The 24,815-nt window shown below is 35.0% G+C and overlaps 1 protein-coding gene across 3 annotated transcripts; it reads right to left on the reverse strand.

The window, feature by feature from the left end:
* Positions 1–1,767: 1,767 nt before the first annotated feature.
* On the reverse strand, positions 1,768–23,855 carry LOC140860237 (protein ANTI-SILENCING 1-like). Of its 3 annotated transcripts, none has more exons than XM_073263149.1 (14): positions 23,705–23,855; positions 22,833–23,213; positions 15,205–15,373; positions 14,073–15,080; positions 13,909–13,970; positions 4,898–4,924; positions 4,230–4,322; positions 3,610–3,688; positions 3,270–3,360; positions 2,771–2,879; positions 2,513–2,629; positions 2,316–2,395; positions 2,134–2,215; positions 1,768–1,988 (listed from the first exon to the last, which is right to left on the reverse strand). In XM_073263149.1, exons 2-12 carry the CDS (start codon positions 23,181–23,183, stop codon positions 2,345–2,347), a joined length of 2,157 nt encoding a protein of 718 aa, XP_073119250.1. In that variant the 5' UTR covers positions 23,184–23,213; positions 23,705–23,855; the 3' UTR covers positions 1,768–1,988; positions 2,134–2,215; positions 2,316–2,344. The 3 variants fall into 3 exon arrangements, with proteins under 3 accessions (XP_073119250.1, XP_073119247.1, XP_073119249.1); XM_073263146.1 differs by having other exon boundaries at positions 1,768–1,993; XM_073263148.1 differs by having other exon boundaries at positions 1,768–2,044.
* Positions 23,856–24,815: the final 960 nt, after the last annotated feature.

Consider the following 24,815-nt stretch of genomic DNA (forward strand, 5'->3'; position numbering starts at 1 on the left):
TCAACATTGGCATCCAATTTCTGCCGCCGATCGAATGTGATTTATGTCACCGAATCACTGATACTCTCAATTCCCTTACTCTGTTTTTCAATCAAAATCACTGATACTCTCAATTCCCTTACTCCTATTTCTTCGCGATAGTTGTGATTTCATACACCAATCAAGTTTTTCATCTCAATTATAGACAACGGGCCATCGAGGTTGAATAATGTACTGTCGTTATTGTTTGGATAAGCAATGTGTCGGGCCTCGGGGTTCCATTTCAAAATATCATGTTATTGTCTTTTGACTCGTTATTCTTTCTGTCTTGTTTTAAATTAATTGTTTTCATTTATTAAATCTGCATCAACTTGATTTTCAAGATCTTGTTTTAAATAGTGCAAATTGCATATAACCCTTTTTGTGGAATCTAAAAGTAACTCATAACACCATGAAGAAAAAAAAAACTCTTAAACCTATATTCTTTTTCTTTTTTTAAAAAAATTATTTCAAATACTCTGAACTTCATAATATTCGACATGGATGACAACGAGACGGGTTTGGCTAAACCCATGACCTGTCCCGCGAGCTCGGCGGGTCCAATCCGGGTTACACCCAACCCGCCAGAAATTATGTGATTTTAAATTTATTAAATAAAAAATTTAAAAGTTTAAAAATTATCTAAAATCATTAAATTTAATTTTAAATTTATATTGTTAATATTTAGGACCAAAAAAATTATCACAAATTAAAATTTATCAAGTTGTATTTAACTGATAATTATTAACCAAAAAATAATTATAATTATATATTTTTATATTAAACATATCATAATAAAATAAATTCATTTCAATTAAAAAATATTATTAACTCAAATTATGGATAAAATATTAATTATTTAGTATAAAAATATAATTATATACACATGCCCTAGACCCACTTATGAAACCGCTTAGGCCCCGTTTGGATTTGGTAGACATTTTTTAAAAAAATCACTTTTTTAAGCTATAATTTTTGGCTTTTGAAAAAGCTCTAATTTTGACTTTAAAAAGTGCTTATTTAAGCACTTTTCTGATCAGCCAAACACTTTATTAAATGAAAAGCATTTAAAAAGTGCTTTTTTGGCCTGGCTTTTGAAACCAAACGGGGCCTTAGTCGGGTCTAAACCCGACCCTTGTCATCCCTAAAATTTTGTGATGTATTGGGTTTTGACACTTCTCAAGATGTGTAATTTACATTTTGTGTGAATGATTGTATGAAAATTTTCATTAAACCATACGAGAAATGTTTTTACAATTAAAATATAATAGTTTCTGCACATGACATAATAAAATAATCCAATAAATACATTCAATATACTACAAATCGAATTAAAAAAAAAGGAGTAATATGATTTATATTGATTAAATTCAAATTATATACATAAAATATGATGAAAAATTATTTTGTATATAATAAAAGAGTTAATATCATATTAATATTTTTACAAGTGTACGAGCATTTTTTTAAAAAACATGATGAGTTAAATACCTAATAATTTTTCGCAAGAGATCATCAGCTCTTTTGGGATTTCACAAAAAGAGTATATACAATCTACTCGACTTGAGAACTTGATATTATTGATTGACTGATTGATTTATGTTGTGAGGTTAAATTTCTCATTTGAGATCTTTTTTTATTTATTAATCGCAAGCGTATCTAATATACGAGTCAGTCATATCGTATGCAACGCAGATGACAAATTGAGTACTTGTTTAATCTGTGGTAGTGTGGGCAATGTGTAAATGATGGACAGACAGGAAAACTTTGCAAACCTTTAGATATTATAGAACGAGTTGACAATTACACAGAATCTACCAATGTCTTTTCAGGATGCACAAAACAGTCTTCTGCAACTCTCTAAACTACCAGTAAAGGCAATACCCTATCCGCGTTGCTAGACAAAAGGCAGAGCCACAAAATCTGGCCTTCTTCCCGTATGCACAGGAGATTAGCTACTGCTTCCTCGCCTGAACTAAGAAGAAATAAAACACAAACATCTTCACTTTAGCTACACCTTTCTCACCTGAATCACGAAGAAATAAAACACAAACATCTGCGGTTTATATAAGAGCAAAGAAAGAGATGAAACGAGAGAAATCTAGTGACCCTTACAGTCGTTCTGGATGAATACAAAGAAGAAACTTCTTCGTTGAGTATGTTGTGTTTGCACAAGAACACTAAAGTTTTCTGCACCCTGTACCTCAAGAGAAAAGGAGCGTGTCAAGATCCAAGAATCGAGAGAGAATATTATTTTCAGACCAGGATTTAGGAACTTGAAAGGTGGAATTACTAACCGAAACAAAAACTACTTCGAAGCTGATACTCATTTCAACTTGAGATCACTTGTCAATTTTTCAAAATTGACATTTTGTTGCTGATAAAAACACAACAATAAACAGAGATTTTCAAAAGGTAATGTAGAAAGCATTCGCTAGATTCATCAGGATTGTTATTCGCTAGATTCAGCAGGATTGACTCAACTGCCACGCACCTCATAAAGCTTTGTCCACCATCTATCAGCTTTTGATTGAAGTAAGCACCAGGACATAGCCATCTCGTATTCAATTGTGTTAGTCTGGGAGTAATGAGAAGTAGATACAGCTTCTTTCTGGGCAGTGCAAAAAGGGACATAGGGAAAACTTGAATTTCAGAGTTGTCTAAGAGCACCATGCCAGGCACAAGCCACACAACAATGATGTACAAAACTTATTTCACATATTGTTGACACGAATAAGGGGAAAGAGAGTACCATATCCCTCTGCATTTGACGTCTAACTTTGTCAATAGCAAAATGACCAACAAATGTTGTCTGCTTTTCAGAAAAGTTGGGCAGAATGGCAATGCTACCTATCAGCGGCCTGTAGAAAGAATAGTCTCACATCTCAAGTATGCAATTTCTAGTGACAAAAAAATCTAAACATTTTTTCCATCCTTGAAACCAACATATTGTGCTTGTTATATAGTCGTTTAAACCTCAGGAATAACTAGGACCAAATAATCAGAAACAAATTTCATCTGAGCTTTCTATGGACCCAACTGTACTCGCCGTCATAAAATAACAGCTAGGAGAAAAATGCAATTCATTATCGTCAACTCTGCAGAAAATTTCACAAAAATGTGCAGTATCGACTAAACTAATTGGTTATGCACTTCCAAAACAAACAGTTATGACATTTAACATTTCTATGCAACTTCATGAACCCAATAACAGCATGCTTCCTTAAGAGAAGATTAAAATTTCAACATACCTGTTGTTTGGTAGCATTAAGCAACGGTCATCAAGTTCTTTGACAATTCTTTCCGCAGTTTCCCTTGTTTTAAAGATAGAAAAAGCTTGACCTGAAAATGATTAAGATTTCAATAGAAAGACAAAACAAACCTAACATGATCATTCTTGAGACATATATATATATACATATATATATATATATATATATGAGATGACACCAAAAAAGACAGTCAACCAAAAGAAAAAAGAAGGGAACCAGTCAGAGAATGAGCGTCACCTTGTAACAATTAATGAATAAGAACTCAGAAATAACAAAACTCTACTTACTGAAGTCGTCCAATTCTAATTTACCTACATACCATAGTGTGGATCAGAAATAGCAATATGCTGCACCATTCTTGCTGCACAAGTTTCCTCAAATGCATGAAAAATAATATCCTGAAGTAACACAATTCAGTACTTACATCAGAGACTACTTAAGAATGAAAATACAAAAGCAGATAAAGAAGCAGAAAAATCCCTTGTAATGGCACTCAAGTCACCTGTTATCTAAGTCTCTGACATTCAAGAGTCAAAAGAGCCCCACACACCCCACCCTCCCCCCAAAAAACAAAAAGATATCAGGAACCCTTTTTCGTTGGAGGTGTTGACTTTGGTACTACTCTTATTCTACACCATCCAGGAACTACTCGTAGGAGAGCACAGATTGGTGTCAGTTAGGAGTTCAATTGATGACAGACATTCCGGTAACAACCCAAGTAGTATGCAGTGTGAGGGTATGCTTATTTCGTTCGCAAAAGGCATCGGTAGTTGAAATTCAAACTCCATAAATGAGAGCAGATAATGAGAGGATATTTTACCGATCCAAAAAAATGGAAAACAACCAAGAAGAAAAACGGCCTAACAATAGACGCCAGCAAGCAAGAAAACACGGGGTTGGAAAATATATAGATTCATTAAAATAGTTTAATGATCTAACCTCCACTTCCCCTGAAGTAAATTCTGGATCCAAATTCTGGAGCAAAACTAGTGTCCCTTCAGCATAAGAAGCCTTCATTCTCTGCTCCCAAGGCTGGAAGCAACAAGAAGAATTGACTGAAGTGAATGGCGGACATCGAACACAATCATAAAACTAAAGAAGTATCTTGACAGCAAGTGAATTGCAACAAATAATTCATACAAATATCTCAAGGGATTTGAAATTTAAAACCATTGCTTAATTCATCGTAAAGACAAGGAAGAGAAACCCTGATATTCCATTTTTGCAGTTTTTATTTTTTTAAAAAAACACGCTGATTTTTGTTGCTTTTTTGTAGAGATTAGACATTGCAGATCAATACTGAGGCACATAAGATTTAACTGGGAAAACAATTTAAGAGATTGCTAACATAAAATCAGATATGAGACTAAATAAATCCCACAACTAAAAGTCAAAAACTAATCACCATAGAACTGAAAATCCAAACATTATGAAAACTTTAAAAATAACTCGATAGACGTAAAACCACAGGTACAGTTCCAAATATGTCCGCCGAGCAAGCAAAAATCAAGAATAAAACATTCAATTGAAAATCAGTAGAATATTTATATGAATCATTGTAGCAAAACACAAAAAATGAAAATCAAGGCACATGTCATAGAACTCACCAATTCTTTAAACCACTTGCTCTTTTCCTGCAAAAGCCAAACCATTTAGCATTAGAGGAGAAACTTAACAAAACAAAATTGCAACTGCAAGATCTACTGCAAAAGCTTTTACATGAATGTCTCATCAGTTCTGACCACAAACAAAATAAAATGTATGAATCACATATCAATACACACTCACGAATTGCTAAAAACATAAAGCTTATCCTCACATTATTATTATTATTAAATGCATAAAGAAGTAGGTGAAAATAACTATCTTCTACACATCTTTATTGATTATTGTAGTGTTGTTAAGTTTAAGCTGGAAGCTTGAGTCTGCTGTTAAGACCGAGGAGTGAGGATACTCATTGAAAGACGTAAAAAAACCAATAGGTAAGCAGAGAATATCTGGTACATTATCCTACCAGATCCACAACGCACCGAAGATACCCATCCAACATTCGACCACAGGTCAACTTTAGGAAAAACAATTAGAAATTTAAAATAATTGAAGGAAAGGGATATAAGCCATGCCCAATAGACAGTAACGATAGTAAAGCTATTCCACGAACATACAAAATCAACATTTTATAGAAATTTTGGTAGATGCTTTCAGGAAATCAAAATAATCAGAACCAAAAGTAATGCATTTTGATTTTTGCCCAATAGACATCAATAACACTAAAACATTGGACATAACGGAACAATATTTGTATTTCACTGTGAACAAAATTAAAATTGTACACAAATATGAAACATTGCAGTCAAAAAAAATATTTATTAAAAACAGAAATATAGATATTTTGTCAATATTTTCATTTTCATTGGGTTATTTACTTCCTTAGTCAAGAAAGTTACGCTGTATCTAAGCTCAATAAGCCCAAAAACAACAGGCCCAACAACTCAATGAGACTACAAATTCAGTTTTTTCAATAGCCCCGAAATTCCAGCCACAAATTCGCGACATCCTTACGGAAAAGTTCATGCTTTGTAAATCCTGATGGAAAACAAATATTGTGCTAGGGATGACTTTTTTAGCAAGGAACAATTAGACCGGCTGTATAGGTTTAGGGATGCAAACGAGCCGAGCCATGCCGAGCTTTTGAATGTTCAAGCTCGGTTCATTTATAACCGAGCCGAGCCCGAGCTTATTTAACGAATATATTCATGGCTCACGAGCTTATTCGAGCTTTTATCGAGTCTAATCGAGCTTAATATATTTAAACTATAAATTTAAATATTCATTAAATTAGTTAAAAACTAAATTATATATTTGAAAAAAATATAATATTATTATTATTAAAATTTGTCATTTTATTCTAATAAATTAATTTTTATATATTTTTCAATATTTTTCATAAGTAAAGTGTAAATTTATAAATTAAATATCAATACTATTATTTTTTCGTCTAAGAGATGACTTACGAGCTTGTTAACGAGCCTGTTCACGAGCTAACGAGCCGAATATTGTAAAGCTCGAGCTTGGTTCGTTTGTCTTAACGAGCCTCATTAAACGAGCTCGAACGAGCTTTTAACGAGCCGAGACCCGAACAGCTCGCGAACTGTTCGGCTCATTTATATCCCTATATAGGTTGTTCTGATCCCAAATATTCTCACATGCTAGTTCTTTTCGTCTTCCTTATCCCAAAACGTTAATTCTTAACATCTTTAATGTTTCCACAATTTCCTCATGTCCTTGGATCATTGATTTGGGGCCAACTGATCATAAGACATAATCATCTAGATTGTTCTTGACTTATCAAAAAATCAAAATAGCTGATGATTTTCTCTCAGGCATTGCTGGAAAAGGGTTAATGGCAATCTGGCACCCGTTAATCCTTCATAATGTTCTTCACATTCCAAATCTCGTGTAATTTTCTATAAGTTGTTAAATTGACTCATGATTTAAAGTGTCCGCTAAATTTTGTACAAGTTCTCGTGAATTTCAAGATCTAGATTCATAGATGATTGGCAATGCTGGGTAGGATGGTGGTTTCTACTACTGTGAGGAAGACAATGAATTAAGTGGGCAAGCACGAGAATTTAATATTAGATCATAACATAGTTCTAGTAATATTGACACTATGATTAGGACTAGGTCATCCTAGTTTTCTATACTAGAAATATTTTGTCCACGACATTGTTTAAAAACAAAAAATCCAGTTGATTTTCAACCAAACATCTGTCAATTTGTTAAATATTATCATAGTAATGTAAGACGACAATTTTAACACTACTACTCTCCAGGAAGAATTGGTCCATACCGATTGTTGATGATCACACAAGTCTAAATTGGGTTTATCTTAAGTAGAATATATTTTAAAAACTTGTAGAGCATGGTTAAAACTCAATTTCAATAAACAATCCTAGTGCTTAGAAGTGATCATGGAAATGAATCTTTAATAAATTTTTTATTTCAATCAAAAAGTATAATGCATCATAGCTCTTGTATCAATACCACTCAACAAAATGGGGTGGCATATTACGAAAATTGCATCGAAAAATTGGAAAGATACAAAAAAAAACAAGCATTTAAACCGTGGTGTTTATTAAGAATCATGCATAAAACCCATTGCCAATGGGGTATATATATTTGATTTTTAAAAACACAAGTGTAAAAGAATATTAGTTTTACTTCGAAGGCTTTATTGTTTTTTGGACTTTCACAATGACCCATAGACACCTGAAATTTGTATCTTTGTAAAGCTATCCTCACTGCTACATATTTAATTAACGAATGCCATCTAAAGTTCTGAATTTTAAAACACGCTAACAGTTTTTAAAGAAACCTTTCTTAAACACTCAATTAGCTTCAGATTTATCGCACATTGTTTTTTAGTGTTTTCCTTGGCTATTCCCAACACAAAAAGGTACAAATGTATTTACATGGAAGTCACATTTTCCGAAGCGCAAGTTTTTTTTAGCACTCATTTTCAAGGGGAGGAGAATGAATTGAAAAACTCGTATAGTTTGGAGATTGATACATTAGTAATGACCCATGATTTAGTCGAGTCTATGCATGAACAAGACTTCACAGTGATCATAATGCCATGCTTCCACATGATTGGGGTTTTTATCTGAAAACATACCAAAATACCAAATTTTTTCAGCTCTAGGCAATATATCTGAGTCTGCTTGACTAAATTCTTCGATACCTTTTGATCTTCTCATTGCTCTCTGAAAAGGAGCAAGATCCACTAAGATTCTATCTATACGGATGAAGAAACAATTGTCATACACAATAACATAGTCTCAGAATGCCTTTATTGATGGAAGACAAATTCTTGATTGTTGTCTCATTGAGAATGAGATAGTTGAAGATGGGAGGTGGAAAAAATAGAATGGGTGGGTTTTCAAGGTTGATGATTTGAAAAGGCTTATGATAATGTGGATTGGAATTTTCTGATTTTGTTCTAATGAAGAAGGGGTTTGGTGAGAGATGAAGAGATGGATTAAAGGATGTGTTTCGAATGTGTCATTCTCGGTTATTATTAATGGGAAGCCAAGGGGTAAATTTCGAGGACAAAAAGGGCTAAGACATGGGGATCCGTTGTCACCATTTTTGTTTAATTTGGTGGTAGATGTGTTGGGGAGATTGATTGATAAGGGTCATAAGGCTAAGACCATGGATCTCATACAAGGTTTCGAGGTAGGTGGAGATATTTCATATTTAGTTTGCAGATGATACACTATTTTTTGTCAAAAGAAAGGGCCATTTACGGGTTTTGGTAGTGGAGATATTTCATATTTAATTTGACGATGATACACAATTTTTTGTCAAAAGAAAGGGCCACTTACGGGTTTTGGTAGACGTTAGATCGTTTTGTAACATGTGCGGTTTAAGAATCAATTTGGAGAAGAGTGCTTTGTTGGGTATCAACTGCGAAAGGTTATGAGGAATTTCCTTTGGGATGGGGCGGATGGTGACAAACATTGTCATTTGGTCGCTTGGGAGCAGGTGTGCAAGCCCAAAGATTAAGGGGGGTTGGGAATTTTGAACATTTGCTTGAGGAATAAAGGCATTGCTGGGGAAATAGTGGTGGAGGTTTTATGTCAAGGACGAACCGTTGTGGAAAAGGATCATAGCGAGTAAATACGTTACAAGATAATGGATGGGATGCTGGTTTAGCAAGGAATGTTACTTTCAGGCGTCCCAAGGAAATCTATTTTCCCATAAGGCGTCCAAGGAAATTTATTTCCCATAATTAATAAAGTATTGTTTCTTATTAAAAAAAAAAGTTTTCTTGCTCTTGCCCTGTGTTTTCTCTCCATGTTTGTTCTTTTATTTTTCTTTTTTGTTTATTCTTTTCTTTTATTCTTTAAAATAAAACTCATTCCCCCCACCCCACCACACCGCCCTTTTTTTTGTTTATTCTTTTCTTTTATTCTTTAAAAAAAAGGGCGGTGTGGTGGGGTGGGGGGAATGAGTTTTATAAATCATCATGTGCCAACTCACTGACAACCTTCCATTAGCTCATTTGTGGCGGACAATACAACTCTTGTCAAAGAATTTAGAATGTTCTCCAGCGACAAGGCCGCTTGGTTTATTAAATATACTCGGGACACTCGTTTTACGGCCATCATCATTGTTCCCCTTGAGCTTAGCCTTCAACGCCGGAAGATCGATCTTTTGAAGTGGTTTTTACAATTGGTTCTAACTTCTAAATTTTCGTAAGGGGAAAAACATTAAATCAATTGCTAAGGTTCGACTGACAAAAGGAGAAACAGGCTACATCGATGCATGGGATTATGACCTAGGCTTAGTTTGAGTGTCGGGATTTGGAAAGAAAGTAAATTTAAAAACTTTGATTGCTGGGAGATTTTAGTGGATGGGACAGGAAGAAGTACAAATTTTCTTTTCTCTTCTCTTCCAAAACTTCCAAGCTAAGATTCAATGATTATCTCTTGAAAGGAAAAGTAGTGGACGGGAAAGGAAGAAGTACAAATTTTCTTCTCTCTTCTCTTCCAATCCAACTTCCAAGCTAAGATTCAATGATTATCTCCTGGAAGGAAAAGTACAATCTGGGATGCTTTGACATATTCTAAGGTTCATGAGACTAATTTATTATTAGATAAAATCAAGATGATAAAATCAAAAATGCAGAGGGTTTACGAAATTTCTTGTAGGTCTAAACCCTAAGTTTGATCAAGCAAGGGGGTTCAATTTGGGCAAAACTGAAATACCATCTCTCGATGAAACAATTTCATTGACTAGGGCTGAAGAATGTTGCCGAGTGATCATGCTTAACTCTCAATCAGTGGAAAAATCTGCTCTCATAACCACAGCTATCTAAAGAGGAGTACTAACTTAGAACCATAAAACTCGGAGAAATGAAAAATAGTAAACTGAGATGAACTAAGTTTTGCTCATCGCCAAACCAAATTGCACCATCAATCAGTGCTGGAAACTACACAGGAAACCCTTAAAATGCAGTGAGTGGGGAAACAATAGGAAACAACAGTGAAAACAAGAATGGGCTCAGATTACTTCACAAGCAAGTCTAGATTAGAAACAAGGACATAGAAGATTCAATAATGAAAACATAAAGAAGTTGAGTATAAAGTGTTTGTGGCTTGATTGATTTAAGACTCAGAAGCCACAATCCATCAAGTCAATCCCATAAAACAAATTTCAGGACCATTGTTTGGCGACAAAGATTGGACTTGCTGAAAAGATGGATGGACTGTACAACCTCAAAACATCATGTCATCTGACTCTAAACAAATCCAATTTGCCCACTCATTCATTCATTCATCTAACACAGATACCATCTAGTTACACCATTGCGTCTTGGTTATCCGTCTTTGCAGTTTTAAAATCCATGTTCCACAGGTTGTATTTCCAAATTTCATACAATGATTCAAATCAAGTACAAAATAAGGAGATTCGGGTATGTTAATGCTCGCGAGAACTTGAATTACGCCTTCTCTTCCTACTTTCAAAAAGTAATCGCTCACGAGTCGTCTTGCATTAATCATCTGCAACAAAATGGAGTAGCAGAAAGGAAAAATCATCTTTTAGATACGGCAAGGGCTCTCTTATTTCAACATAATGTACAGCCATCAAATGTGTATTCATTGGATACTCATCTACTCGAAGAGGGTACAAATGCTTTCGTACGGCAACAAGGAGGCTATATGCCCTAGCTGAAGTCACATTTGTGGAAGGAAAACCATATTATACCAAATCTTATCTTTGGTCTGAGAAATTTTACGAGGAAGAGATAATGTTAATTAAACTTGAGTGATGTTTAGTGATCAACTTGGTCGTTGACGTGACAACAAATTAAATTTACATTTATACTCTTATTTAGCAAAACTATTGCAAACATTAACAAGAAAGAGATGAAGTGATAACCCTAATGGAGGGAAAAACTTTCTCCCACTAATCTAGGAGGAAAATCATTGTAAGTTTCAAAAATCGTTTTTCCAAAAGCCAAAAATTGTACAACACACACGTTGCGTGCGCTGATCACTACTCACAAGTAACCAATAGAATTTTTCTCGTGTCTTAGAATCAATAAGCTCGATGGAGGTCCTACCTCAGTTCTATCTTGCCTAGTGCCAAAACCAATCTCACTCCCATAATATATTGAGGCATTGTTTGGTACAAGGGATTAGGTAGGTTTGTGTGTGATTTTTGATTTAATCCATTGTTTGGTAGGATTTTTATTAAAACAAACTAATCTAACCTAGAAAGGATAAAGTTGTGTTAGAGTAGGTTAACTAAACCCTCCTCCTACCCTAGTATTACTTATCCTTGTTTTTATCTTACACATAAATTCCATAATTACTCTTTCCCTCCAACTTAAAAATCACCCATCCAATAAAATATAAATGGTATTTTTGGCAAAAAATTTTAAACCATTGTTTAATCTTATTCCTAAAAATCAAACCAAACACAATACTATTTTCGACACAAATTACCAATTCTTATTTATCATGTCTTTTACCATTCATTTAATAATCATTCAATAATCCTATCAATTGAACCAAACACTGTGTGAGGGTATACCTTATCCATTCATATCCAAGCGATGATTGGGGAAAACTGGATCCAAGAGCCATCAAAAGTGTGTTCATTGGATACTCACTTACTCGAAGAGTCTACAAATGCTTCATCCAACAACAAATAAGCAATATGTCCTAGCTATGTCACATTTGTGGAAGAAAAACCGCATTATATCAAACCTAATCTTTGGGGTGAGATATCTTATGAGAAAGATGAGGATTTTGTGTGTGTCTACCATCACCTTATATAATGTCTCCTCAAACGATCTTTGCATATGTGTCTATTCCATCCAACTCTCCCAAGTCTCTCGAGAAGAATAATCAGTTTTAAATCACTTGACCCATTTCCAGATCCAAAGCAAGACCAAACTACCTACCTATTCAACTTTGGAAAGGAGATAACGGTGTCCAAACCTAATTCACCTCAACCCCCAATCTCTTGTAGTTAAAATTCCCAAGAGAATGCTCTATTAAATACAGAGCTCCATATAATGATATGGTAGAATTTAAGTCTAAGAAGAAAATTATATAATACAATGATATATAATGCAATAATTATTTGTAAAGAAAAATAAAACAAAATTTATTTGTATGTAAGCGAAACTAGATATTCATTATCTTGCATCACGCCGTAGATTTACGATCTCTACGTTGAAGGCACACAAAAAAGAAACCTTGAGCCATTACGGCGCACCAAGACTTGGGCTTTTGTGGTTAACGTATGTGCTTCTAAAGGACTACGATTACCTTTTGTCAAGGGACAAAGACAAGTTAGACGAACCATGAGAGTCTGGGCACACCTTGTGGGCTTTAATAACATGATGTTGATGCTTCTTCACTTCACATTCGTACTAATAACTCATTTGGTTAGAAAAGTCAAGGGCTCAAATGCAATTAAAAAAAGAAAGGAAAAAAAGCACTTTTTTTAAAAATTGTAACCTTTGTTTACAAAAGCAGTTTAAAAAAAACACATAAAAAGTACATTGTTAGAAGCTAAAATTTCTAGCTTTTGGGTTTTCGCTTCTAATTGTATTTTAAAATAAAAATTAAAACATTTTTAACATTTATCCAAACGCCAAAATGGCTTCTGCTTTTCCAATAAAAGCATTTAAAAAGTTGAACTTATGTAAGCATTATTTTTTAACTTCCCAACTGGCTCTGAACTCCACTTGTGGTTGCACTTCACCACACCAAGGTAGTGTTTGGGAAAGTTTTTAAGGAGCTTCTCAGCATTTACTTGACAAATTTTTGAAAATTTTGTCAAGGAAAAACTGAGAAATGCTTGCTAGAAGCTCTACCCAAACACTACCCAAACCAAGCATGCAAATTGCTTTTGATGGTTACAAAAGTTGCGCCCTCTATAGAGGTAAGAATGCGGCGGATAAAAAAATGACACGAGCAATTTATTAGATAGAACCAAATAAAGATTTGACAACATTTTTGAGTTAAAATATAAAAGTATTCAAAAAGGTTAATATCATTGTGTTTCATTCGAACATGGCAAAGACCAATCATGCTTAAATGTGGATGGAAAACAATTGAGAAGTCAATATCGTGGAAAATGGTGATCAATGAAGTGTCATGTTTTTTGGATATTAAGTGCATATTGGAAAATTGAATTTGGCATCCTAACTACCACAAATGTCTTCTAACATGTATGACAAGGGTTTTCTTCGAAAAGGTGCACTTTTTTTGTGCCTCCAAACCAATTATGGCATTACAAATAGCGTCCGCTTCCACCTAGGCAAGTAGGCAACCATCTTTGTTATGTCATTCATCCAAAATCAAAGTTCCAATTGTGGACCAAAAGTCTAAACTTTGCCAAAACAAAATCTCAAACATCTACGGACTTATTTAATTTAACATAAAAACCATTGATTTGGCTATTAGAGGTCATGATGTGGATTGGGATAAGAACAATCTATCTTCTATTATTTCAATTGTAACTCCATGCGAAGATAAAGTATAGGGTATTAAAAAAAGTTCAAAAAACATACGAATGCTCAAGCTCAACTTACGGCAACTGGTCTTCTAGTTGCTTCAAATACTTGGCCATCAAGTTTCCCATCTTTGCCTTTATCTGATGCAATTCACAATAATGACAATTTAGACGAGTTGCCATAAGGAAACTTGTTCATAGTTTGCCATTGATCATCTTTAGAAGAGTTGAAGTCAAGCTTACCGAAGGTATTAGAAAGTCTCGGTTTATTTTTATCCTCCTTCGTAATCGCACGAGTATTCGATTTCTTCATTTCACTTGAAGATTGCTTAATTTCACTTGTCGACCTTTTAATTTCATTAGAAGAAATTTTGATGGATTTTGGAGTGCTTTTATCCTCATTAATTTCCGGTGAATCATTCGATTTTGCTATCCTCAAAGACCTTTCTACCGAAGGACACAAATCTTTTGAAACCATTGAATCCTTCGTGCTTTTGACATAACTCTTCTCATGATATACATCGTGTCCGACACTCGATTTTTTGTTGGATGAATACACATGTGCCTTTGATAGCTTGTTCAGCTTCTCAATCGAACCTTTAAGTGATTTTCCAGCCAGTTTTGAATCCTCCTTTCCTGCCCCAACAATGTTGTCATCGAGTTCAACTTTTGTTTGAGTATTAGAAGAAATAACCCCCGTCGCTGGAGAAATTGCATCATTCCTAGGAACAGTAGAATTCTGCACACCATTTGTGCATTGGTCCTTAGCTAATGTGACTGTGTCATCAATTTTCACCCTCTTTGAAGGCTTTTCATCAATATCACCTGATTTTGCCGCAGATTTCATTCCCTCTTCAAACTGAACCTGAGTGATGAGCGATTTCACATCCTTAACCTTATCAAAAATTTTGCACCCAACATTTTTGGAACCCAAAACCTTTAGCTTCTCATCAGTCCCCATTGCCTCTTCATCTTTACTAGAAATTACATTAGCATCCAAATAAGATCCTCCAGATGCTGCTTCTTTAGTAGATGACGCACCTTTTGTCTCCCCTTGTGAAATTTCCCTTTTAGTCTGCAGTTGTTTCAAATCTGTAGCCTCTTTTTTTTCCACTGCATGTTTAGAATTTTCTTCAGCCGTCAGATTTTTCAATCGTTCAGGCGTGTTTTTACCTGCAAGCATCGGTATTTCTCCACTTACAGTAGCTTCAATAGTCTTGAAGCTCTCTTTTCTGTTAAATACAAACTCAACTGTAACAACAATGACAGGACAAAGGCGTAAGTGGTTTGAATTTTGAAAGACACATGAAAAATTACAACCAATAAGAAAAGCATCTACAGTTTCGAACACAAAATCAACATTATAGAAAACAACCTTGAATTCCACCAACAGTATCATTTATCTGGTCTGATATTGTCAAGCTTTTAACATCAAAAGTTCGGTAGAAGACATAATTGGCCATTTGAAGCTCTTCTTCAGTAGGTTGTCGATTTCTCCTGTCCATTGAAATGCAGATAACGTTGCATTTACCAGCAATTGCTTCCTGTTTTTATTAATGGTCACATGGCAGCTCCCCAAGTCAATTTGCAATTGAGTAAATTGGTGACAATATCACAAAAGCAAAAACTGTGGTTACACGAGGCTTTCACTCACAAGGACCTGACTATCTAGATCACACAATTACAAGGAAAGACTTTTTTCAATCAAATAAGATGTGAACATTGGACTCAACCAATCACATCTATACCATAATTCGTCAAGGAAACCGCATCGAAATTCAGGAGTAAAATTTGAAGGGTGAAAGGGTAGAGAGAAAAGAGCTCTAACTGCTAAAAGCTCCTCACAATACTGTGCACAAATTTGTCATTTTTCCATTTGGAGGATCCATGAATACCTCAATGTACATTATGCCCCCTCTTGACAAGAATCCACCTCAAAAACCATCAACCCCAGCGACAACGCAAATAATATTATCTAAGGTTGTGTTTGGTTCCAATGATTTCATCTGGATTGTTTTGTCATCTTTTCTTATCACACTTCATTTACCATATGCAACATCCTTGATAAAAGTTGGCCCCCATTAAAACACGGTTTTTATTTGATTATGAATCCTTTCGATTTGGAGTGATTTTCAGTCTCAATTTAGATAGTTTCTCTTACAAGAATGTCTAATAACAAATCTGCCCTCCTGGTTACATCTTGCAGATCATTTTACTTCATAAATATAATATACTAGAACTATTAACATCTAATCATTTATCCTGAAGTTAATCTATCAACCCAAATAAATTATTATTTATTCATCGCCGCTCTCTATCCTATCAAATCATTTGAATTATTCCAGTTAAATGTATCCATATATAATCTTATCCCACCAAGTAAACACAACCTTAATACTCAACTTCTAATCATATCTAATTAGTTTTTGAATAATTTTTTCAATATCAATAAAAATATTTCAATGCATCCGACCTCGTGAAAAACCCAAAACCAAATAAAAAAGAGACCAGATAGATTGATACCAAGGGTAGATTACTGATTCCGTCTTCAGAATCTACAGTATACATCGTTTTTTATTGTTCCTAACAGATATCCTTTTAACCAATTTAACAAAGAACACAACTTAGAGACACCCACTTAGATGCCAAATATGAACATTATATGGTCAATGGCTTAAGCTAATGAAAAACTGCATGGAATTTCTTTCATATCTTTGTGCCCTATGTGCAACCCAATCATAGTGGTCAAGGACGCTCCCTGGCCATGTGTAGGCGCTCGGGGCTGGAAGGAGCAGACAATGCCCACGATACCCTCCTGGACACAGCCCTTCCGAAATGCGCTCCTACGCATGTGCCTTTCATGAGTGCAAGTCGTGCCAAAAGGTCGCCTTTAAACATGAAAAAACGACCATAACCTGCTTTGTTTCTACTGTAAAATACCCCAAAGCCCAACCCAGGTGCTGTTTTTGTTCAAATTAAAAAAAAAAAAAACAAGGCCCAATCCAAAATCACCCTAAAAACTGTTCTCTAAATTCCAGCCTCCTCCATCAGCCTCCTCTACGGTCGCCACTCTTCCTTCTCTTCTGTTCAAATTCTTTGTCGAGAGACTGATTTCTTTGTGATTAGTTGGATCTCCTCCATCGTCAATTCAAGAGTCAAAACATAGTTCTTTGCACATAGGTCAAAAACCTTACAAATTTACAATCAGATTGCACGATAATAAAATCTCAATTCCATAGTTGTCAAAAGCGACCGAGGCGCTCGCTTAAGCGCAAGGCGACTCCAGGCGCAAGGCTAGCGCTTCAGGGTACTCCGAGGCGCAGCAGGTCCGTGAAGCGAGCGCTTCAGTGCGCCTCGCTTTGAGGCGAAAAGCGCTCGCTTGCGCGCTTCATGGAAGCCGCACAGATTTTTCATTTTTTTTTTTTTATTTGCAGGCTTAATCGCATCTTGAAGGTGCAATTTTAAGTTTGCAAGGCCCAAACGTTTAAAAGCCCAATAAACTCTTCTCAAAACTCACGACACTCACTGCCTCTCACTCACCCTGCGGCTCTGTTCACTGCCTCTCACCCTGCGGCTCTGGTTCTGCCTCGCCGCCCCACGGCCCCTGCCAGTGTTTACTTACCACACCCCTTCTCTTTGCTGCCCAAATAGATAAAACCCTAATTTTATGAATTTCTGTCAATTGTATTCAAGTGTGCGTTTTTATTAAATCAATAATTTGTGATTGTTATTTATTTTTTTAGTTGTTAGAATCATGTCACAATCAAACACAACAGTTCCATCATCGAATCGAAAGGATATTGCTTGGAATTATGCAACTTTGGATTATGAAGATGATGACTATTTTGATATTTGATGTTTATCTGTCAAATTTGCAAAGATTCTTTACCTTGTTTTTATTATTTTGATAATATTTTGTTTATTGCGCTTTTTGTCCGTAAAGCGTGCGCTTCGCTTTACGCTTTGCGCTTTAAGCCCCAACACACTTGAGCGCTTTTTTGCGCCTCACGCTTTTGACAACTATGCTCAATTCCAAAATCTCTACAAATCCACTATATACTATTTCATATCGTCAATAACAATGTCAACTTCTGAAAACTCAGTTCTTTAGAATCATGCAGCATGGAGTTATGGGACAATAATTGATCCTAATAATATCAATATTGTGAAATGCAATTTCTATGGAAAAAATTAACAAATGGAAATTTATTTACACATGCAGCATCTTGTTGCAGGCCAAAGAAATGCAGAAGTTTATTCTTAATGACTAGAACATGTCAAAGAATAAATTAAGGTTTTATGGCAAAGAATAAAGAAATGACGAACCAAACGAATCCCGCGCCTCATTGTGATCAAGTTGCCAAACAACAAGAGTATCGGATGTTGTAGAAGATATCCCAAAAAAAGAAAATGACCTATATCAATTTCACCTACTTATGATCATGGTTTTCTACCTAATTTAAAACAAGATAGCCAACACAAACCGGCCTGATAAATTTATAATTCATACAGGATGTTAATGAAATTAAGAAGCAATAAAGGAAAACAGAAACAAAGTGATTTAACGAAAATAACGTGAAAACCAAGATGTATGAGGTGCGAAAATTTATTTGAAGAATGTAAGACGCAGATGCTCCATTGGGTGAAATGGATTATGATAGCATTGGGACCACTAATTGAAGCTATTGGGCAAGGCAATTTAGTTCTGGAATGGATCCTCTAACTTTCCATGAAGTTAGGATAACTCCATTGAAAAAGAGTTAAAGCATCCAAAACTAATTTCTAAGGAGCGTACAAGATCGAGCAATCTAGTGGCTGCTAGGTGGACAGATTAAAAAAAGACTTTGGTCGATGTTCGGTAAATGGTCCAAGAGAAAACGTGTTTACAGATTCTTGATAGGTCAAGCATGAAAGAAAATGTTTGAGTTGCTTAACAAATATGAGCAACATATTGGGAAAAGGAACTTGGTCGAAGTTACAGAGTTACAGCATAACATTGTGGATGGTACGCTTTCACTATCAGTATATATACATTATTGTTACTCATTTACTGTGAGAAAACCCAAGAGCCGCTTGGAATTGTAACTTAAATTATTTTTAAAACTATAATGAATACCACAGCTTTTACAAGCAAGATATCCGTACTTGTTCTAGTCTCCACGTGCTGCTCATCACTTAGATTTGATATTTGAAGACTGTTTGAAATTTGTATATTTGAAGACTATCTGAAATTTGTCGCTTGAAGAAGATATATCAAAGGGCTATGTTTGTTAATTGACACACGTGTAATAGACCACACGTCTTGAGCATGATGATGAAATGCATTGGATGGAGAGAGTAGGAAAAACTCATTTGGCAATCGGATTTCTGACATTAAAGTGGTTTCAAAAGCAAAGGCAAGTTTGAGAAAGATGTTTACTTCCAAGAAGTGAACCACTAGATGATTCGCAAAGGAGGCACGAGATGTACTAGCAATGGAGTTTATATTGACGCCTACAATTTTATTCATGCTGTTAAAGTAGGCGACTAGTGGGTAACAAGTGCTTTGATTGGTCAATGAAGAAAAAAGCCTCAAATGGCTATATCTGCGAGGTAATGGATATAAGTAAAAAAACAAAAACAAAAATCATTGTTGCTTGATTCAAAAAGAAAGAGAGGAACAAATAAAAGATTATCTATACAACTCCATCCGACCACTGCATATAGTTTGTGAATTATTAGATCCAAAATCCTTATATTCCAACTCTAGCATATCAAGAATGTTGTTAAGGTGATGAACAGCAAGATGAAGACAGAGATCAACTACTGATGTATAGAATATAGCTAAAAAACTTTTGAAATGCCCACGGGTATCAAACAAAGTACTACAGAATCACCGTATAATCAATATTTTACTTGGGATGAGTAGAAACTTAACCAATCCAACCCACATCGAACCGATGGTTTGAAATATTAAATAAATTTATTCATAATATAGAATAGAATTCTAATTATAGTGATTTTTATCAATTTTGTGCATCATCATTCTAAATAAAGATTAGGTTGGAACAAAAAAAAATTGAATAATTTGGTTTTCAAGTCTGACAGAGCTTTTAGTCATTGATACAATATGTGTGACACCATTGATCACATTCCATTAGATAACATAGACAATAGCAACGAATAGTTGATGGGAGCATTTGATAATAACGCCAATGCAGAAAATGACTTATTTTTTTTGACGAAAATTTGACCTTGAGAGAAATTTCACGAACTTCTAAGGTAGGCAAAACATCCTTATGATTTTAGATCTTCATATTCGTGTACTTCAAAAAGTCTAAGAGCAACTACAACAAAGGCAACTATGAAAATATCTATTACATGCCATCTTATTGATGAGGGGGAGGATGGAATCAACATCCTTTGTGAACTCTATGTCTATCGCCATGTAATTGCAGTAAAATTTAGTTTACACACACAAACACACATATTTTGATAAATCATGCATGGTGCATCTAATCTCAATACGTATGTGCCTCACCTTTGCATCTTCCACCTTAAACAACTACGGGCCAACATTTAATTTACTCCCGCAATTGATATACCTTGCCTTGTTATCTTCCTTCAAAAAACCATTTGTTTCTTAAATTCGACAATTCCCAAATATGTGCTAATATTACTATCTTCCATAATTTTTTCTCCTCTTCCCCCATATAATTGATTTCCCACAATTTTGTTATTTTTTCTCCTGCTACACATTGAAATCCAAATTCCATCAAAATCCAGTACCATATTGTCGTGGTCAACCTGAGTGATTACAGAAATGGACTTCGACCTAACTCAACCCCAAAAGCTAGCTCAAGGAGAAGGGTTGTCCAAGACCATATATTGAACTCTATCCAAATAACATGGGACAAATTTCAACACACTCCTCTCTCGCCCAAGAATGAACATCTGGAGCGTAGAATTATTAGCGGGCAATTATGGGCAGTTCAACACATACGATGGGTTTGAACTCTGATACCACGTTGAGAAATAGACTTAGGATCTAACTCAACCCCAAAAACTAGCTCAAGGGAGAGGGTTGTCCAAGACCATATATATTGATCTCCCAGAAACTCTATCCAACAGCTATGTGTTGAAATATGTCTCATATCAGTCGGTTAAAATTCCCGGGAGTTCAATATATAGTTTTGGACAACCCTTCCCCATTGTGCTAGCTTTTGGGATTGACTTAGGTTCAAGTTCATTTCTTAACATGATATCAGAGGTCAGACCCACCGTTATGTGTTGGACTGCCCATAATTGGGCCACCCGTCCCATAGTTGGGTCACCCGTTAATGTCCCCACGCTCCAGTCATTTCAATCCTAGGCGTGAGAAGAGTGTGTTGGTTTGTTAATTATGTCTCACATCGGTTGGATAAGTATCCTAAGAGTATAAAATTTAGACTTGGGCAACTCTCTCCCTTGAGCTAGCTTTTGGGGTTGAGATAGGTCCAAGTTCAATTTTTAACAGATAACAAGGGATTTTTTATGGGATGGCGCTAACGGAGATCTACATTATCATTAGTGTTGTAAATGGCATTAGATGGTGACAAAGTGGTCGGTAACCACCTACAACCTAGGCGGTAAAATTTTTTTATTCAATAATTATGTAGAGTCATGCAATATATGAATAAATTAAATGTGAGCATAAATAGATATTGATAGAGCATAAATAATTAAGGTTTTTAAAAATTTGTTAACTTTTGGCTGTCTTACCCACCCTAGCTCACCATTGAACATCTACTAAATTGCCCAAGGCAAAGATGGTGCAGTTGATGACAGCCTCCAGCCTAGGCGGCCAACTCGTCCGCCATTTGAACCTTAATTGTCACTTGGTTGCGTGGGAACAAAATTGTAAACCAAAAAAAATAGGGGGTCTACGTATTGGGAACATTTGCGTGAGGAATAAGGATCTTTTGGGGAAATGATGGTGTAGATTTTCTTGTAAGAGATAGCTGTTATGGAAGAAGATTATAGTCCGCAAATATGGGTTATTGGGATGAAGACTTAGCAAGAAATGTTATAATCAGAAGCCCATGGAAGTTTATTTTTTAAATCTATCTGGCGTTTCCGCAGTCAGTGAGCACAGTGGTAAAAGAGGGTAAAAAAATCAAGTTTTGGAAGGATAAGGGATGAGGAAATTCTTCTTTTAAGGATCTTTATCCATCTTTATTTCAGATTTCTTTGGGTCATAACAAATCTATTTCTCATTTTATTCGGTCGAACACTTCCTCCATTTCTTCTTTTATTTCTTCGGGCTAGCATTTTCGGCGGGATTTGAAGGATGAGGAAGTGAACGAGTCGAACTTTTTGTTAAGGTCCTTAAAGAGGGTCACGTTGGTTGAAGAGGTTACAGATACTAGAATATGGTGTAAAAATGATTTTCCTTCATTGTCTTGTACATCCACCTAAAACTACCACATTTAGACTCTAGTCTACTTATTCCAACCATATAAATGTAAAAGGTGTGCACCTAGGTGACCTTACAAGAGGCGTGTGAAACCATAAATGTAAAAGTGTGCACCTAGGTGACCTTGCAAGAACCCACGCACACGCCTCTTACAAAGTGCAAAGCTTGCTTCCACACTCCATTTTGATGACACGGTGGTTTCAAATCAGAACTAAATGATATTGTATTTTGACTGCCAAAGCATATACGCATGTTTATAGTTCTATTTTGCATTCGAGCTTTGTTATTAGTTTTGTACTTGGTTTTGCAAGTCACCATTGGTTAAGATAACTAAATAAGTCTACATAAATGTACTCATTACAATTGGAAAATAAAAAGAACAATCCCATGATCCATTTACTCAAATTCTTTCACTATGAGACTGGATCATATCACACGAACATGAACAGAATAAGAAATACATATATACAAGGAAAATATTGATTGAAATATAACAATAACAGAATTGTTTGACCAAATCAATAATTTAGTATAGATTTCAGACAAAAACAAAGTTCGTATGAAATTACCAGAGGATTGAGATTCGCAAGACCGCTGCCATCACCAGAGGCCAGAAAAAGTTCGTTCTCTAGCGTCAGTGTATCTCCTAGATGATTAGAAATTTCCCAGGGTCGGAAAAACCAATGAACCTTCACCTTTTTTGATGCATCAGGCTGTTCCCAAATTTTTACAAGCTTTCCAATATAGGGGGGCTCACCTTGCTTGTTCATGTACACGGAGTCATATAAATGGTATTGCACACCATCATAAACAAATGATTCATAAAACTGGACATTTTTATTTTTGCCCCCCATCCCTTTCTTTTTTAACCACCTAAACTCGGGCTCCTCGCTATTCTCCTCTGTGAGACCAGAAGACATGTTTTCACACAATTAACAAGACTTGTGAACCTGAAAAGTCACAAAAGAAACAGTAAGACTTTGGGCTCAGAGATTTTCTCCTGGAAAGGAATCCAATATTTGACCACAAATTTGCAGCTAAACATATTTAATCACATCATAAGATGATATTATCTTCTGTTTCATAATAGCCAACAACACTAGTGAGAACAGAAATCAAAATACTTAAGCATGCGATAAAAAATAATACTCTTCAAAATTTTGAATGTAGGTTTAAATATATACGAGTGCAAAATGGAATTAAGTGCTGAGAATAATGCACGCGAAACTTGTTGGATAAACAGTAATTTGAGCGGCAACGAAATAAACCCTAAAACTGAATAACTTAAGCTTTTTAAAGTTCACATTCAGCTCCAACATAGATTGGAACAATCAAAGAGTGCATTAGCCGAAATTCTCCATAAAAATGCAAAACCACGAAAAATATATCTCTGTGTGATAATCTTTAATAGTAGAAAAACAAAAGGGCGATTGCTACGAACCTCTAACAAGCACGCGACGACATTGATTGATTGGAGTTTGGACAGCTCCTGCAAACCCGTTCGGGAATTCCCATTTTCATTTATTTGGGACGTGAAATTTGAAGGTTTTCGTATTTTCCTTTCTAGATTAGGGTTGAGGAGATGTTAGTGTGCTGCGAGTGATGTGGACGTGGCGGCTATAATCAATGGGCCTGACATGAATCCATTGATTTTAATTAATCATGGTTAAACGTCATTAGTAGTGTCTGCGGACGGCATGTATTAAACCCTAGGGTTTATGTTTTTATTTTATTTTTATTTTATGTACTAAATATTAGATTATATTTGATAGAAGATTAGGTTTTTATTTTTATTAGTATTTCATCCGTGAGTGATGTGGACGTGGCGGCTATAATCAATGGGCCTGACATGAATCCATTGATTTTAATTAATCATGGGTTAAACGTCATCAGTAGTGTCTGCGGACGGCATGTATTAAACCCTAGGGTTTATGTTTTTATTTTATTTTTATTTTATGTACTAAATATTAGATTATATTTGATAGAAGATTAGGTTTTTATTTTTATTAGTATTTCACCCGTGCGATGCACGGATAGTATTGTGTATATAACGATTAAAAATTACATAGTATGAAAATTTGAGTTTTTAATTAAATAGTAAATACAAAATCTAATTTAACACTCACTAAAATAAATTTTAAAAATAAAGTGAAAAAGTATTATTACAAATTTTGAAAATATCCTTAAACACAACATTTGTAGTCGAGTTTATTTCATTGTCGTTTTCATTACATATTAAAATTTTAAGACATTTTCGATTTGTAATCCTAGATACATCGACATACAGTTGACCATGACAGAAAACATGTTTTCTAAAATAAAAAAAACCCCACATGTGATAATGATTGTCTTTGATTTTTGTTAATTGTTATTGCATATGAAACAATTAAGAAAAATTCTCTTCGTTGGAACTTGAAAGGAAGCCTTGAATCAAATGGAGTTAATGACATTCTTGGAATAAGCACTTTATGACCCGCATTACATCCGTTAAGAATTTTTTCTTCCAAAACATGGTTTTCGAGATTCGTGATAATCAATCTAGTATCATTGTA

Source organism: Henckelia pumila, chromosome 4 (genome assembly GCF_033568475.1).
Source record: "Henckelia pumila isolate YLH828 chromosome 4, ASM3356847v2, whole genome shotgun sequence".
Taxonomy (NCBI): Eukaryota; Viridiplantae; Streptophyta; class Magnoliopsida; order Lamiales; family Gesneriaceae; genus Henckelia; species Henckelia pumila.